Source organism: Mytilus californianus, unplaced genomic scaffold (assembly GCF_021869535.1).
Source record: "Mytilus californianus isolate M0D057914Y unplaced genomic scaffold, xbMytCali1.0.p SCAF_2, whole genome shotgun sequence".
NCBI classification, from domain to species: domain Eukaryota; kingdom Metazoa; phylum Mollusca; class Bivalvia; order Mytilida; family Mytilidae; genus Mytilus; species Mytilus californianus.
The window spans coordinates 63718553-63737339 of NW_026262668.1; the positions used below are offsets into that span (position 1 = coordinate 63718553).

General features: G+C 32.7%; 1 protein-coding gene across 1 annotated transcript in view; it reads right to left on the minus strand.

The window, feature by feature from the left end:
- Positions 1-15198, minus strand: part of LOC127729020 (uncharacterized) — a 66663-nt gene extending 51465 nt beyond the window's left edge. Inside the window, exons 1-5 of the mRNA XM_052236592.1 lie at positions 15110-15198; positions 9509-9944; positions 5648-5724; positions 4051-4201; positions 946-1073 (exon numbers count right to left, since the gene is read on the minus strand). Coding sequence (XP_052092552.1) covers positions 946-1073; positions 4051-4201; positions 5648-5724; positions 9509-9944; positions 15110-15198 — 881 coding nt within the window. The remainder of the gene's footprint in view (positions 1-945; positions 1074-4050; positions 4202-5647; positions 5725-9508; positions 9945-15109) is intronic.
- Positions 15199-18787: the final 3589 nt, after the last annotated feature.

Genomic DNA, 18787 nt, shown 5'->3' on the forward strand with positions numbered 1-18787 from the left:
TATAGAAAAGTCAAATTAAATGGCAGGTCTATTTTGATAATTTTATTTTTATACATACATGTATTAATTATTTCAATTAAGTAATTGACAACGATTTTTTTACGCTTTTAAGCCTTTGTTGAAAATCAAAGGAAAAAAAATCACACGCACACACAAAAAAAACTCCAATTATCGCAAAGTATAGAACAACAAAATTTCAATATCACTTACATGAACTATAAACAAATATCAACAAATTAAGAAAAAAATCATTTTTACGATTTTTTGCGCATTGCAACTGACTTGTTCTCATAGCTGCCTTAGATTATATAAAGGCGTGCGTAATAAATCAAAATTAATGCCAACACATTGAATAGTTGATGGATGATTCCTTCGTGGACTAACATATATATAATTATGATTGAAAGGAGATGTGGGATTTGCGTCAATAAGAATGAAAACCAAACCCGAAAATAACCGAAAGTAACCCAACATTCCAATAGCAATTGTATCAGGCAGTGTGTTAAACCAAAAGTAAAGCGTTCTAGTTTTTACTGCGTTCAAAGTGAGTTTATAGACCCATCTTCGTCGTGACGCGTACATCTAAGTTATGTAAATGCAAAAATGCATAGATACAGGGAGCTATATATAAGCTACATGAACCTAAAATGTATAACGAAAACCATAAATGTTTCATTCTGAAAGAGGGAGTAGCAACCTAAGTTTTTGTAAAACAAGTAAAAACATTTATAGGTAAATTCATAAAACTGTATGAAATAAACTACAGCCGATTTTAAACATTGACTTCTGGTTTTGAAATCAAAGTGCGACATCAGTGGAATCTATTATTCCGGATGTACCTTCAGCAAGTAAATGACTCTCATCAATTCTAATTTCATAACAATATTTCCCATTGCATGGAAACGCATGCGCAGTTGGTTTAAATACTTAAACGTAAGTACTTACGGAGGCCAGTAGTCACAGACCCAATACCAAGCATTGTTCCATACTTCATGTTGAGTTGATGTTGATACATACAAGTTGTCACATTTGTTTACTGCACAACCAACTTTAATGGTTCTCCAGTTTACTACCTGTAACAGTTATTTCACATTATGTAATCCTATAAAAAACTTTAATCATGACTATCAATAGTTAAATTGTCAGTTGATTCGAACTAACATTCAACGCAAGATCGATCAATTTCAAATCGATACTGAATAAGAAATAAATCATATGTTATTTAAACATTCCGCCTCATCATTATCAACTCAAACAAAACGCTGTGTGATTCTATGATGCGATCGCGATTAAATCGTGAGACAGTCAAAAGATATCGAGATAGTGATATTTTCCAATAGTTAACACAATATAAAACACCATAAGTGAGCGACGTTATAGGAAATTTTGTGTGGCAAACATGTATAATTCTATCAGACTAACACAAATCGTTTTCTGCGTTTGAAGTAGTTTTCTAATAAAGGAATTGATCCAATCAACATCAGCAACGTTCTTCATCACAAGGAGGTAACATCTAAAATTCCACTTTATTTTCAAAATCATTCTGTTCCTATTGTATCCTACAGTTACACCAAAACCATTGCACCTAAAGAATTTAACTATAAGAAAGCATTGCAGGACCTTGATTTGGAACAATACATGAAAAACCCTCTGACATGTGACTGTTCCCACTTGCCTTATATTTACAGCCCCTCTGGCCATGTTATTACTTGGGATCTAAACATAATTCAACATGAACATCGAAAGGTGATATCTCATGGTCCTAAGTTTAGAGAACCCCAACACATCAATTGGAACCATAGCTTGAAAATAGTTATGGATTCCATTGAGGACTACGCCCGATCATGGGCTAAACGAGAAGAAGTTGAACTGGACACTTTGTCAGAATGAGTCAAAACAATCAGGTCTCAGATAAAACGTCGAATTCATAAGTTGAAAAACTGTATGAATGATCAACCAAAGTCCGTTTTCAGAGACAGAGAAGCTGTGAAATGTCTATCATCTCTTCACGATAAATATGTTGTTGTTCCTGCGGACAAAGCTTCAAATAATCTTGTCTTTGTATGTAAATTGTACTTCTACGAGTGTCTTATAACAGAATTAGGAATAAATGAGCACACAGGTAATCCCACATACAAAAACATATCATTTGACAAGGATGAGATTTTGGCGAATCATAAGTCCTTCATGGCTTCAATGAACATTACATTGAACAGCAAATCTGAGGACTTACCTTGTCTGTATTGGATACCTAAGCTTCACAAAATTCCGTACAAACAACGGTACATTGCCGGTTCATCTGTATGTTCTACGAAGGAATTGTCCATCAGATTGACAAAAATTCTATCTGCAGTGGAAGAGGGTCTTCAGAAATACTGTGAACTGTTTACTCGAGAAGTGGTATTAACCATATGTGGATTCTAAAAAACTCCAAAGAACTTCTGGATAGTTCTAAATATCGATCTTTCTATGAAATTAGTTCTATCAAAACTTTTGATTTTTCAACCCTGTATACCACCATTCCCCATGTGAAATTGAAAAAAAATCGTCTAAAAGAAATAATCCACAATGCTTTTCAATATAAAAATGGTAGCATACGCTATGAATTTATTACTTTGGGACACCATACGGCATATTTTGTTATTGGTGACCAAAAATGTAAAATATGCTGCACACGGGAACAAGTGATCAGTATGATGGAGTTTCTTTTTTGATTTGTAAGTAGACTTTTTCAACAGATTGTTGGCATTCCTATGGGAACGAACTGTGCGCCTCTCCTTTCCGACATCTTCTTATTTTCATATGAGTCGGAGTTCCTTAAGACACTTATCAAAAACAAATAGATCAAAGAAGCCATATCATTCTATTTCACATTCAGATATATTGATGATGTTTTTCCATTAACAATCCAAACCTTTCCGAATGGGTTCCATTAATATATCCTACAGAACTAGAAATTAAAGAAACAACACACACGGCTTCCTCCGCCTCATTTGTAGACTTATACCTCGAATTTGACATAAACGGTCATCTCAGTACCTGAATTTATGACATTATCAGTTATTAAATTATCAATTTCCCCCACCTTAGTAGCAATATACAAACTTCACCGGCATAACGGATATACATTTCCAAACTCATTCGGTATTCATAGCTTGCAACTGTTACTCACACTTTATAAAACGTCATCAATGTCTGAGCAGAAAGTTGACGAACCAGGGTTATGTTCTAAAAAGTTCATCAGAAGATACCAAGACCTTGTTGATAAATATTCCGTATCAACTTCACAAATAATACATGATGGTCTTCAAGTATAGATTCTAGGTACTGACGTTGTTTGCCATCTTAATTACGTGTTATAGTGTTCTTTTATTTGTCTTTGTAAATTATTACCTTTACTGTTTAGTCCATCTTTTAGTAAAATCCCTTTGTCGTGGCTCGGTTCTTATACATCCCGTCATTGTGTTATTGTGCTTTGGTCAATTTTTTGTATTCTTGTCTTTCATTTTTGCTTATGTGCTTTGTCTATATGCCATTTTGTTTTTCTTTGTTGACATATTTCTTTGTTTTTTTGTTTTTTTCACACTTTGTTGTCAATATAATGGAATTTTATGCGACTGTCATACATGTGAGGGGTTTAGCTAGCTATAAAACCAGGTTTAATACACCATTTTCTACATAAGGAAATAACTGTGCCAAGTCAGGAATATGACAGTTGTTTTCCATTCGTTTGATGTGTTTGAGCTTTTGATTTTGCCATTTGATAAGGGACTTTCCGTTTTGAAATTTCCTTGGAGTTCGTTATTTTTTTTTTATTTTACTTTTTGGTGTACGGAAGTGATACACATTAAATAAAAACAAAGTTGCATTTGAAGAAATGCAATCGTAATTAAACGTAATTTTATTATGTTTCGTATATACATCACAAGCAATACTGAATGAAAAAAACCCATTGTTATGTGACTAGAAAGAAAACAATCTTTAAACTATTTAGTGAGAGAATATTATATTTATAGCTGAAAGTGAAGTTAGTATAATTAATGAACTTACTTGTAAATAGTGTCCAACAACATCAGTCCATTGATGATCCTTATAATTATAATCGTCTTTTTCGTTCATAAACAAGTGCACAATTCTCTCAATAGAATGATCATTTCCTGTTATAGCGCCTAAATTTTGACCAACGCGTACACCATTAGCGCTAAAACAGAATTAATATCCGATTTAAGATTTAAGTCCTGTTATAGCTTACTCAGAACCAAGGTATACATGAAAAAAGACGGAGTATTCGTCAATTAGACAGTTGCCCAACATTGGTCAACAACACTAAAAGATATATGATAGAGCGGCCATACTGTTTTCAACAAAAGACATATTACTTTTAATACCACCTCAAAGTCTAGTGTGATGACATATACATTTCAACAGATAATTATATCTTTCATACGAAGCGAGAATTGGATATTGCTTGTTATTATACATCATGTTAAAATGCCAGATTGTTATTGGTTAAAACGTAATTTGGCAACACATTTTAATGTTAATGCTTTCAAACTGAAAGGATTGAAAATGCCTTATCAAAAATAAGGCTTTCTGTAACCTCAGAGCAAAGTTGTATTAGACGGTTGTAAATTATCTTGACGTTACATGATCAGGTAAAACTTTGAGAAGTTAAATGATATCTAGGTGAGAACATGTTAATGTGATCTGAATATAAACTCTGCTTTGTACATGACCGACACGCTGTGTCGGATTTTTAACGTGCTAGTTCACAAGGTAACAGTCAGGAGAAAAGACATGTCACCCTATCCGGGCATATTAGTTTGACTCCTGACCAACCAGTCTTTGCTCTTACTCCTAAATGACACGTCCGTAGCGGAGAAGCAGCAATATCAATTATCAAGTCTCAGGTTTTGCATGGCCGATGATCGAACCCACGGTTTCCTGCACTCGAGGAGAACATGATACCACGATACTACCAAGGCGGTTTTCAAAAAAAGACAATCACCACCATGGTAAAAAGTACAAATTTTAAACAACAATCCACAAAACACTCCACAGAACACGAGACCGTGCAAAAAGACGTAGACGCAACTTTACTCCAGGTTTACTAACTTTTTCATTTAATGGTGATGCAAGACTTTTTCTACCGGGCTGACCTAATTAGATAATTTCACAGGGTAAGAGTTTTCAGTATAATATAACACTAGTAATTACAAACGAACCATTTGACGCTTGGCGATACTTCATCATTATTTTAAATTTAGAATATGGCAGTATGTTAAAAAATGAACTTGGGATGTTAGGGAACTGGATCGTGGACATAACCGAATATCTTTCATTCAAGCTTATCTTTCAGGAATAATAATACTAGTATATTTTAATCATAGTTATAGACACAATGCCAATTTTAGAAACTGACTAAATCATACTGTTCTCATTATCCAAGAAGCTATCCTTAGCTATTTCGCCCATTGAAATGATTTTGTTAATTTTTGTACTGATCCCAAAAATTTTAAGTATATTCTTTTCTGGGTTTTAGAGGACATTTCTTTAGTCAGTTATGTATTATTGAATTCGACTCCATCCCACCCCACCCACCCCCAAACCCCCAAACCCCCAAATAACAAAAATAACCATCACTTACAACTCCAGGTTTGTGTGCTTAAATGTGCATTCATCTGCTAATCCTTGTGCTAAGTCAGCAAGGTCTGGGTCCCAATCCTGAAATAAAAAATGTCAACATGCTTTTGAAATGTGAGTAGTGTGAAATACTTCTTTGAAAGAAACCCGCTTAAAAAAGGGACATTAAAGGGTGGGAAAAGATGTGAATCGGACAATAAAAAGCCCTAAGTTGAAGGAAAAAAACTTCTGTATGTGTTAATTTTCAGAAACCTCTGTATGTGTTATTTTTCCAAAACCCTAAAACTTAACCGAATGTGAAAGTTTGAAAGAAATAATGAAAACTAAAGCAAAACCAACACGGTACCCTTTAAAAACCAAGATAGGGGTGGAAGTTGGTACTCATGTCGAATAACCAAAACAAGTAGAAATTGACGATATCAATGTGTGCTGTAAAATAAATAAAGGCTATCTTTATCATAAACCATTCCGTGGTTTCTCTTCTCAGTATAAACATTCAGTACTTTTTTTCTAGTCCATACTCTTCTTTAGATGCTGTATATATATATATTAATAAGGAGTTGTGTTATAATTGCAAAGGAGACAACTTTCCATCAAAGACCAAATGCAAGGATGTGCACTACAATAAAAGACCTCGACGTGTCAAAATGTGAAACAACTCATTAGACGAAAAGAAATGGCCTGATTTATGCTAAACAATAAAACTATTTGTTTTTTTTATGACAAACAGCAAACCCCGAGAAGACTACATTCTCGGTTTCAGTCTTTTGACAGGCACAAACAGAAAGTGGCGGGGTTTGATATGTGGTAGTGTTCATCGTAAAGTGCTGCACCAGTACAATAAGAGAAAGAAATCAGTTTAAAAGGGTTAGACTCATCAAAAAGGGACTATAAAAACAGCTCACAAAAAGACGCAAATAACCGACCTAAGGATCCTCACAAGTACAGAACTAGTCAAATTTAAACTTTAAATAAATCATATTTCCCCAGACATGTTATTGTAGCCATATGATTGTGTTCGAGAGTAAAATCTATCAGATCTTAGATATATCGTACAAAACTTCAGGTTCACAAACACAAAAAGTGCTTAATATCTGATTCAGTTTAAAACATAAACTATCTAATACAATTTAAATCATTTTGTTATTTTCTACAATTCCGTCCTCGTTTCCTCAATTTTAAACCATTATTGTGACGTCAGCCTATTCATTTACCGTGGATTCTTATTCTTTATATCCCAACTCCTTTGTTCTAACAGGGGTGATCTGAGTCGGATCACCCCTACCAGATCACCCTACCTTGAGTTTCTTTGTACTGCATGCTTTCTTTTGTTCTGTAACAGTTTGGATTAATATTGAACACACAATAAAACTTAGAAATATTTCTTCGGAATAAAGACTAACTTTCAAAATTGATGTAAAAAAAATCCACTTAATTTCCAGAGTCGGTGCCGGGAATCGAACTCAAGACCTTAAGCATATGAAGCCACGATTCATATCCCTACACCAGGACGACTAGTTGTAAACTCACTGTTAATTTAACATATTTAAACATTGTATCCGGGGCTCATAAAGGGTATATAGTAATATATAAAGTATATTATAATTATTGTATGGCATTTTGAACTAGATGTTATGAAGCGTAAATTTTTTTTTACATATAGTCTAGAAGAGCTGTGATGTAAAAAAGTTATCCCACTCGGACTTGGTGTGTCAGTGTAAGATCACCTTCTGCCCTCCAGCCATCGGGGCGATCTTACACTGACACACCGCGTCCTCATGTGATAACTTTTACAGAATCAACGCTTCCTAAATCTGTCGCTTAAAAGGACTCATCAACTTATTTCAACTGTTTCCTTTGTGTGCCTAATTTCAATAAGTTTGAATTGGATAATTTACTGATTTCTGTTCACAAATGGAATTAATTTAAAAACTTACCTGTAATTTTTTGTAATTTTTATATGCCTTCACTGAGAATCGAACCCCTCCTTGAAATCTGTTATGTGCGACTGACATAAACACATCGACGAAACCTCTCGGCTACCGATGGCTTGCAATTAAGATGTCTATTTTATATATATAAATTAACATATATATCCTAAATTGAGGTAAATTATCTGGCCTTCCAAATACCGTTTCGATTTCTAACATCACTGAAGAGACATTAATTGTCGAAATACGGATATGGAATACAAATTTTTGCACCTCATGTTTGCGGTATACCATCTTTTCCGCAAGTTCATAGTTTTCTGTTTGGTATCAAATTGATAATTAAGATCCATTTTGTTACATCTGGTGATACGTTTATTTGGCAATCGCCATGGCAGTCAGCATCCGTTGTTCGACCTGCTAGTCAAATGCGTTTTGTTAAAATATACTTTTCTACTTTTTTGGTCTTTTGGAAAATGTTGTTTGTGCTGTATTTAGACCCCTCTACCAAGACATTTGTTTTTCATGCACACTTATAAAAATTGCGGTTTTTATCCAACGCAATCATAGTTTTGAACGTTGTTTATAATCTAGACTTGTTTATAAATAAACATATGACACACATATGTACAACGGACACACGGGGCTTGTACCTTTATGTATACATAATAGACAATCGTATAGTTGGTAGCCGCGAGGTTAACATAGTTAAGATCAATGAGTTAAAGAGTCAATTTAAAGGTAGAGACTTGTCGGTTCAGGTCCGAATCCCTGTATTCTCTTTGTTGTCCCTATTCTTAAGTTTTTCCGTTTTTCTTATTTTGTATGTTTATACTGTGGATATTTTTGTAATGATAGCGGGTTTTCCCGTTTATGTTTGGATTATTATTGGCTGTTTCAAATAATTGAAAAGAAAATGATTATATTCAATTTGTCCATTTTTGTTTTATAAATATAGTATGCTTTCGTCTGTTTGACTACATATCTTTACAAATGTTTATTCAAAAATCCCTATTCGAGTAAATCGTGATGTGCCTAGAATAAGGCTTCTTGATAGAATTTTCAGTACCATACTTATTATATACAGTTTGAATATGTCTCAAATAATTGAAAAGAAAATGATTATATTCAATTTGTCCATTTTTGTTTTATAAATATAGTATGCTTTCGTCTGTTTGACTACATATCTTTACAAATGTTTATTAAAAAGTCCCTATTCGAGTAAATCGTGATGTGCCTAGAATAAGGCTTCTTGATAGAATTTTCAGTACCATACTTATTATATACAGTTTGAATATGTCTTATTATTTAATTATTGAATTACGGATGATATTCAGATTATTTAAAGACAGACGTGTTATGTTATATTTGTATTTTTTAACCGATTAATTGTGAACTTATATTTATTAATGCATCGTTGAAAATGATAAAATGCTTATTTAAACTCACTTACAATAACTTCTAATTTAGAAAAGACTTAAATTTGAAAAGATATCAACACAATAGTTTAAGTTAGAGATACAATGGATAAGTGTTAATTCATAAAAAAAAACATTCGCCCTCCGGGCTCATAGTTTCTTTTTCAAGAATCAACGCTTATTCATTGTATCTATAATACATAACATCAGCGAATTTTTACTTTCCATGAGGCACACGATGGTAGCCACTGTGTAGAAGTATCTGCTTACCCTTTCTAAGCATAAATCCTTGTTTTGGTGGGGTTCTTGTTGCTCAGTCTTTTGTGTTTGTTGTTATTTTTTGGGGGAAAGGGTTGTAGATTCTTGTCTGTCTTTTCTTCGTCGTTTTTAGTTTTGGTCAAGGTATTGTATGTTTATCTTATGCTGTTTTATTGTCTTCTTGGTGTATTGTGCCTCTTTTTTTTATAACCATGAATAACATGGAATAAGTCTATTTTAAAGTTTGTGCAAAGGACTTACCAGTGACCACATATTTCCAGCTGATTCGTTTTTGCGAAACGCTCTGTGTATATAGAGTGCACTGGTAGCCGCCTCGTTTGGTAAACGACAGGGTTTCTTGACTCCTTTGATGTTCAGCAAAGCAGCTTCTTGTTCGCTATTAACCTGTCTCTTTTGAGCATTCCTCATTATGCTGTACCATGTGTTATGCCGTTTCATGTCACTGGTCGTATCTTCTTTGTTCCCATCCTTCTTGAATTTCCGTGGCTTTTCATTTTGCTCTCTTGCTTTTATGATATCTCTGCCTTTTAGTTTGCGTGTACTAGCACCTTTTTGATCATTTTCAGTACTATTTTTCTCTTTGTCACTAATCGCATTTGCTATCAGTTTTTCAGCAATCTCGTCAGGGATCAACGATTCGAAATCATCATGTGGTGGAGTTTCATCGTTCACATCTCTGTAAAACAAAATATATTTAGTTTATATTCGCTAAAAACTGCAATAAAATACAATAAACATTCAAATGAGATTTGTCATAACAATTATATATAATGTACGTTCTTCCACTGCAATGCGTTTTATTTAACATATTTAACGTAACATGGGACTGAATATTTGCAGTTTTTAAGTATTATATATTAACTGTACTCCCTCGAATGAATCTGGTCTGAGAAGGTTTTGATTGTTCTGCTTAAGTCCGTTTGGTATTTTTGTTTACTAACTTCAGAGACATGTAAAAATATGTAACTTCTCTCGAACTTTTGATGGAGAGTGCCAGGATGACACATTGATTACACCCAACATCATGACAATGGTTACAAATCAATTTGTTGAAATCAATTTTATTTTGAATCAGTAGTTCACAGCTTCCTCAATAAAGTGCATTACCTGTTGATGTTGATGTAACTGTGTCCCAAAACTATTACAATGACAATGCCATTATATAAATTACATTGTTTCAACTAAAATCGCACGCCAATCTTTATCATAAAGTACAGTTGATTGGATAAAAGTAGGCTCATAAAAGTGATGGATAACCACGCCTATATTAAACTGAGGTCCTATGAACTGACTTCAGATAGCTGTCAATATGGGGAAAAATATTCCAAACGGATATATTTAGACATTTAGTTGAGAACTAGTATTCGATATTTGAAAAAAAAATTATTGATATCTCTAATTATTTCAGTATTAAAAGTGTTGAGTAACGTTGAACATGAAATTGTAGATTAAGTTTGGGAAGTCGTGTACACCCCCTTTTTGTATGCATTCCACATAAAGAAATACAAAATATCTGCAGGTTTTGTGATTTTATAAGAATTATAGATATTTAAAAAATTCAAATTCACAATTTTTTTTCCTCAACATTGTCTGCTGGAGAGAGAGAGAGAGAGAGAGAGAGAGAGAGAGAGAGAGAGAGAGAGAGAGAGAGAGAGGGGTATACGTAGGAGGGGTATCATTCCGAATTTCCGAGGGAAAAAGCTGAATACAGAAATCCCGAAAACATAAAACATTTTTCCCGAATCCCGAAAATTAATCATTGATTCCCGAGTCCCAATAAGTGTAAATCCCGAATTATCGCAAAACATAAAGACCCAACCCGACGTCCCAAAATGGTCTGTTCTAGAGTTCAATTTATTTAAATTTTCAGAAATTAAAATCAAACAAAAATATTTTACACAAATTCGTCTTCAGACACGTAAATTGATATACATGTAGGTTACTAGCTGGTCTGGATTTTGAAAGAAAATAGCCAATGAAATGCATAAAATATCTAATGTCATGGGTCACGCACGGACCGTCTTACTTTATAGGGATGCTTATGCGGCACATCAGAGTTAAGATTAATGTTTAACCAGAAATTTACCCATTGTACACTTAGAATAAATTCACATGAATACATTGACCACTTATCTTATGGACTTTGAAGCCCGTCAGACAGTTGACTTATATTCACAGAAGAGACCTTGATGAAATTTGAAATTTAAACAATTCTTAATTTTCACGGGAACGAAGATTTTCAAGTACGTTGTAGTGATAAGTTCATCAATGAAGTAAATTTAAAAATAAGACGCCAAGGTCGAAACTAGCTCTAGCTCAAAATGAAGAAAATTCGAACCGTCTTAAAGCAAGAAGGTCTCCTCGTGTACCCGAAGTTTTGTTTGTGGACATATGTTACTGGTGGATAAAGTCGCACTGACTTACAGCAATGTAGGGTCTACAGAGAAATGACGATTTGATGGTTCGAGGTATGTATCATTTGAATAAAAATATCATCAATGTAGAATTTTTGCTGTCATTTCAACTTGATTCAAACTCAATTATGCATATTTTATTGTTTTGTAATTAAAATTTTTTCGCTACACCCCCCCCCCCTTTTGGAAATTAATTATTCTTCTTTAAGAAATTTAGAATAAAAGAAAATATTTTAAAAACATGGCAAACTAATTGTAAAAAAAAACATATACATTGCAGTGTTCTGTTGTTATTTGGGGTGATAATATTCATGTCAAGGCAATAGTAACTCGCAACACGTTCTATATCTCAACGATTTATTCCCGGGGTCGTCATATTTTAATAATTTGGAACAGCCCTGAAATAAAATAGATAATAAAATGTCCATCTACCGAGTGCAAACAACCTCCACCAAATTTGATAGAATATGCAAATTGATAGATACAATATTTGGTTCCTTCCCATATTCAAAACATTTCGCATTATTTTAGAATTTTCTTTGTGTTAGAGATAAATTTAATGATACATTTTGTAAGAAAATAAAATTATATTTTTAGGGTGAAGAAGATATTGTTTTTCCTTTATTGCACAAACCACCACTGGACTGGAGAGATTGACCTGTTAGTTACTGTTGGAAAAGAGTCAACGTTTATGATTCGACATGTCCAACACTTGCAAGAGTAATTTCGGCAGTGTTTGTGAAAATAATTTTATCTTTTGTGAAAAATCATAATTCGCTGTTGTCCGATAATTCAACCTTACAGTGATTTACAGTTCAGTTGCTATTGCCAGCAAAATTATTGCACAGAGAGGAAGCATATCCTGTATTTCGGAACAGAAAAGGAGCTTAAAATATTTACTGAAAAAGTGAAAATTGTTAAAGCCCGTGAAAAAATTAATTTTATATGAAAATAGAAAATTGTGCACTCAGAATTGTGCATAGCAAATAGTGATGTTATCAGAACTGTTCAGTGTTTAAAGACAAATTTCCTAATGGTCTGAAATCAGAAAGGGGCATTGGCGATAACTTGAAATACAATTTTAGATTTTGTATTTTCTTTAAGAGCAATTTTAATATATATTTTTGTGATATCAATAATAAATTTATGTAGAAAATACACAAATGAAAGAATTTGGCTAATGTAATAATTCTGTTTAACAAGTTGATTTGTATTTCAAATTGGTTACCATGAAAAAATAGTTTTGGAAAGGCGGAATCTTCAAAAGTCTACTTGATACTAAGAATACTGAACTGGAAATATATCATTATGAAGGTACACACCTCTTTATCATGCATAGGCAAATGAAAATATTCATCCTTATTCTGATTGATTGTTAACTTTCCTTGTTTTATTTGTCATTGTCGATATTTTATATTTGGTCTGCACGATTGCATTGCATAATTAAATAGCTGTTTCTTTTATCTGTTTTTTTTTATTTTTGTTCTCAAATGTTAATCTTAATTCCTTCAACATGTGACTTCATCATTCTACCCGCCTCATTTTTTATGTGCCTGTCCCAAGTCAGGAGATTGTAATTTAGTGGTTGTCGTTCGTTGCTGTTTATCATATTTGTTATTCGTTTGTTGTTTCGTACATAATTCAGGCTTTTGTTTTCTCGTTTGGAATGCTTTACATTTTGTTATGTCTGGGCCTTTTATGGCTTGCTATGCGGTATGGGTTTTGCTTATTGGTGAAGGCCATACAATGATCTATAGTTGCTATAACATCTTTGTCATTTGGTCCCTGGTGGAAAGTTGTCTCATTGGCAATCATACCACATCTCCTTATTCTATATTGTACTTATACTAAATCACAAAATGATTGTTTAAAATTCCATAAGCTTTCTGAAAAGCTTTAAACTTTATACAGCAAAAAGTTAAATAAAATGCGTATACCATGTGCAGCTAACTATTTGAAATCGAGTCCTTTCCCTCCAGGGATTGTAAAAAAAATGTCTTGCAATTGGATATTTATGTATTTCTCTCTTCCAAAATTTCTTTACAATCAAACAGTTTTTGCGAGAGAAAAAAACTTAATTCCTACATCCCAACATCTGTTTGACCGATGCGAGTCAAACATAATTTTGTGCGTTATAAATTACACCACAGACTTTCTTTATGCAAAGATAAGTTTGACAGTACATAATTATTACCAATTCACCACGATAAAGAAGGTTTATAATGTATAATGTCTTTCGGATTCAAATTAATTAAATTTGGCTAGGGTTGTAAAATTTTCCAAAAACCTGTAAAATTTGCAGTTTTTAACAAAGTATGCCTTTATCAGCGACAGATAATAATTTAGATTGGGAAATAATATTTAAGAAAATGATAAAGACTGTTTAATAATCAGTTTCCAGTAGGATTTTGTAACTTTTAGATATTTACCTTGCAAGTTAAAATAAATACAGGGGAAATCACATTAATTTTTTGTTCATAAAAGACATCGTGAGTTTTTAGTAAAGTTTGACATTTAAGACTAGTGTGTGAAATGCATTGCCTCTTTTAGAAATGCATATTCACGCACGTAGCGAAAATGTATAAATTTCAATCGACAAAGAGAGGCACGTTTTTACTGACTTTAATGCAAAAGAGAACTTTCCCTTTATACACAATATTTTCAAGCAAGTACAATGTAATCTTACAATCATACGACTCCTGATCACTCCTCTGTTTTCATATTTAAAAGAAATCAATGGATCTCGTAAAATGTACGACTCCAGAATATCTTTCACAGTTGATTAGTATTTAAAACATCGGTACTAAATATATCATGCTGGGAATTTTCTTTCTTATGCACCGATTTTTTAATTTTTTTTTTGGAAGAGGGAAGCATTTTTTCTTAGATAAAATGTTTGATTAAATGTCTTGAAAAATGCATTGCTTGTTTTGAAATGGAATGGAAAAAGTAGTTTATTTCTACTGAAAATTATTTTCAATTTAATAAATTTATTTTCAAAATGTTTTCATTTAAGTTGTCCCGAGATGACATTCAAAAGACGGTTGTCAATCAATTTAAGAAGGCGGGGCAAACGGTCATTGGTATCCAATGAATGGTCTACTGTACAAAGTGTTGAAGAGCGGTGATGCTCAAACACATCGAATGACATTGTCATAAATGAATGATAATGTTGTTAAACAACAAAAGGGGCTACTATATGATTACGATTGTGTAATCCCAATTCAAAATAAAGTTGAAATTGAGAAGTAGCTTTGCAACCACTGTCATGATGATGGGCGTATATTCTTCAAGTGAGAAGATAATCCATACGGTTCTAAATCTACATACACGACACATGTATTTAAAGTATTTTTTTCTTATAATAAAGTATTATTTAAAAAAAAAAACATTCATACAATGCACGCGAAATAATAATACTACTTACTCTTCTGAAAGCGGTGGTCCCAGAGCGATATGTTCACGTGGTAGTGTAAGAACACCAGTTAAAAGCACTGTAAAAATTAGCAAGTGCATTGTTAAAATTATGATACTTGCAAGTCGCATGCATTCGTGTATTTATACCAAATATGCTATGCTGGGTGTGACACTTTTGCAAATTAAAATTAAAAAAAAAGGTAATTTTTAATATGTACAATACGTAAAATTTCAAACCTGCATCTAATATTTAATTTAATCAAGTTAATCAGTGTAATCCAAAATTAATGAAACCGCGAACAAAATTTCAGATTTTCTCACATATTTTATTTGCATAACGATACGTCTTATGACCTTTCTATAAAAGCAAGGAACATTTGTTTTGTATCACATTGTTTCGGAAGATCCGCCTTTAAAATGCAGGATAAGTGCGATTTTTCCACGTAAGAATCGTTTCACATTGAAACTACACCTGTAATATATAGATTTAAAGACAAATAAACGTACAACATGAGAAAACACATCTTTTGGAAAAATCAATAGAACTTGAACTAAGGATGACAGAGATACAGATAATTATGTGATGTCATAATCGAATATGAGGACCAGATGGGTTAGGGAACTCAATTAAAAAATGAGATGACTTCAAACTTCCAGACCATTCTGCCTGTTTAATTAAGTATCTATATATCAGATGATGTGATATCCAAGAACCTTAGTAATCTTTTACAGTATTTCCTTTTACACAGGGTTGGGGGTAATAAGTAATCTTCGGGACGTAGAATTTTTACATTTGTTATTAAAAATATGAACATGTAAATTCGAAAGTTTTATATCGACCATAATGACTCATCACTTGTATCGTAACTTAACCGTACCTCACTAAGAGATAACCAAGATATGAACCAAAGGGTGTGGTCCTAACATGTACAGCAAGTAAATATTACCAGACATTTTCACTGGTCAAAGTTAACCTGCGACTAGCGTTTACTATGATGTATGGGATCCTTCATTTTCAGCTCAACGGAAAAGAATGATTGAAATGTCAGACAACTTTGAATTACTAGTATATATAGGAAAGTCATCATCTATATTTTGGAACGTTAAGTTTAAGAATAAAGTCATTTTCTTTTTGTTTCTTCTTGAGAAGTACAGAATACTGGCGCATACAAAAGAACATTTTAAATCGATTGTCCTAAATAATTTACCCACTGCTGAGACATATAATAACGAGTGTGGTCTATATTTTGAAATCAGTAATTTTGTTTCGTTTTTGTAGAGGATTGTAGCAATTGCTGTTTTTCAAAGAATAAATTTCTGCTGTATCGAACGGGAAATTAAGTAATAATGACAAGGGTTCATTTAAAGCATCATAGTTTTTTAACATCTGACGTCTTTTCAATGCATAAAAATCTGCTTTATCGAACGGCAAATTAAATAATAATGACAAGGATACATTTAAAACATCACAGTTTTTTTAACATCTGACGACTTACTCAGTCTATACCAGTCCTGAAGCTTTCGCCAGTTTAAAAAGTATATAATAGAAACATACGACAAAATCTTCAATTTCAACTGCAAATTAAACATTCTTGTTGTTGTAAATTAACCCGCGATGAAAATTCAAAAACAGGAGACACCAATTAAGGAGTTGTCATACGGAAGCCGGTAAGGGTCACATTGAAAAAAAAATGTTGTAATAACGATTTCCGTACAATCAAAAATGAATCTCATTATTGCGCGTTGATTATTTGCACATGCTGTTCAACCTTAAAGCTGCTATACAAGATGTTTAACATGTGATAAGTTTTAGTGCTTTTAATCAATACAAATGATATATATTTTAGCTTATTATAAAGAAATGAAAGGCCAAACAGCCGTATGTTTCCAACCGTAAAGCATTTTATATATATTTCACCTCCCCCATCAACTTATAAAAATTTCATTAATTTGCGATTATGGTCGACCACCCGGAATGTCAAATAATTTAAAATTTCAAAATTTTAATATATCACTAGATTTTATAAACTTTATTTAGATAGATAATATTATATATGTTTATTACATGTTAAAAAGACCTTCCCACGTGTTCTTGCTCATGATTATACTACAAGTCTATCGTTAATCTCGAAGAAGGTCCTATCTGATTCGATTGGTGATTGATGTTTGCTTAAATTCCAGTGGCAAATTTTTCACGCATGTTCAGGACGATATAATTCGAATGTATTCACATAGGTAGAGTGATTATTAGTAAAAAATAATTATCTAATTAAACATTTGTATCGTTTAGATTAATAAAGTAATTTTTATGTCAAACATTAAAATCTAAACTTCAATATATTTAGCTTGTATATAATACACCATGCTGTATTCTTTTCCTTTGTGGTTTTAGAAAATAGTTTCCTTTCGAGACCCAACTAGTGATATTTTTTTTTATTTAAAAAAAAAAAAAATACGTTAAAACTTTCCAGTCGGAATTGAAATTTACAAGATGAACAACACTAATGATAGCATGCTATAAGTACAACTGAGGAAATGCGACGAAAGTTTTACACATGGCCATTATGTGGAAGAATATACAAGTTTTCGATAAATTAGAAGTTGATGAGCGATGAATGTGAAAGCACACCATACGGAATAATATCAGATTATTACATGGCATTTTTCATATCAGATGTATTATCAGCCCAAGGTTCAATATCAGCCAAAGAGCCGAAGGCTCGAGGGCTGATATTAACCGAGTGCTGATAATACATCTGATATGAAAAATGACATGTTATGATCTTTTTATCATATGCTTCCACAATAGAGAAAAATAACAGTTTTATATCTTGATCCTTTTAAGTGTTTCTCAAGTAGAAGTTCAAAAAGTGAAAAGTTTACAGATGTCGGACGCCAAATGTAATACATCCGATATGTAATCTTTCTATCATATGCCTCAACAGAGGAGAAAAACAACAGTATGATATATTTCTATATTGACGATATTCAACAAAAAATTCAACAAAACATAATGAACACTGTTTGTAAAGGTCAACATTTGTAAAGTAACTTTCTAAATTATGCTGGAAACTTTGAAAAATGCATTTATTGTATCATTTGTTCTTTTGCACTTTACATAATATATTTTTCCTAATAACTGTTTTTTACCTTACTTTGTTATGTTTTTCACCGAAAACGTATCATTGAGGTGTATTTTCTGGAATTTGCTGAGTAACGTAGGAATGCCATGCGATAACGTTACGGTAAGGCATGTGATAATAGCCGGACGCATGTGATTAATTTTTCATACCAGCCCGCTAAACACCATTTCGGAAAATATGGAATTCACGTAAATTTCATGCTATTATCATACAGTAAAAATTATAAGTTATTTACTCTATTAAAGTATTTGATGAAAAGTCATCCTCACAAGAAGCTTGAAATAAAATTTCATAAAGCTTTGACCATTTGATTTTCATGCATGACCATTATGTGTAAGAAATGTACAGCCTGACAGCAAATCCCTGATTTGTCCGTTAAAACCCCGGATTTATTATTCGAGAATCAAGTGGAGATAATTTCTGAGAGAGCCGTCAACAGATGTCGCTGTGCAGAAAAATATTTCCCCGCGGAAGACGACCCTGTAGGAAATCGTGAATTTATGAAATTTTAAGAAACCAAACGTATCATGAGCGGTATACATGAT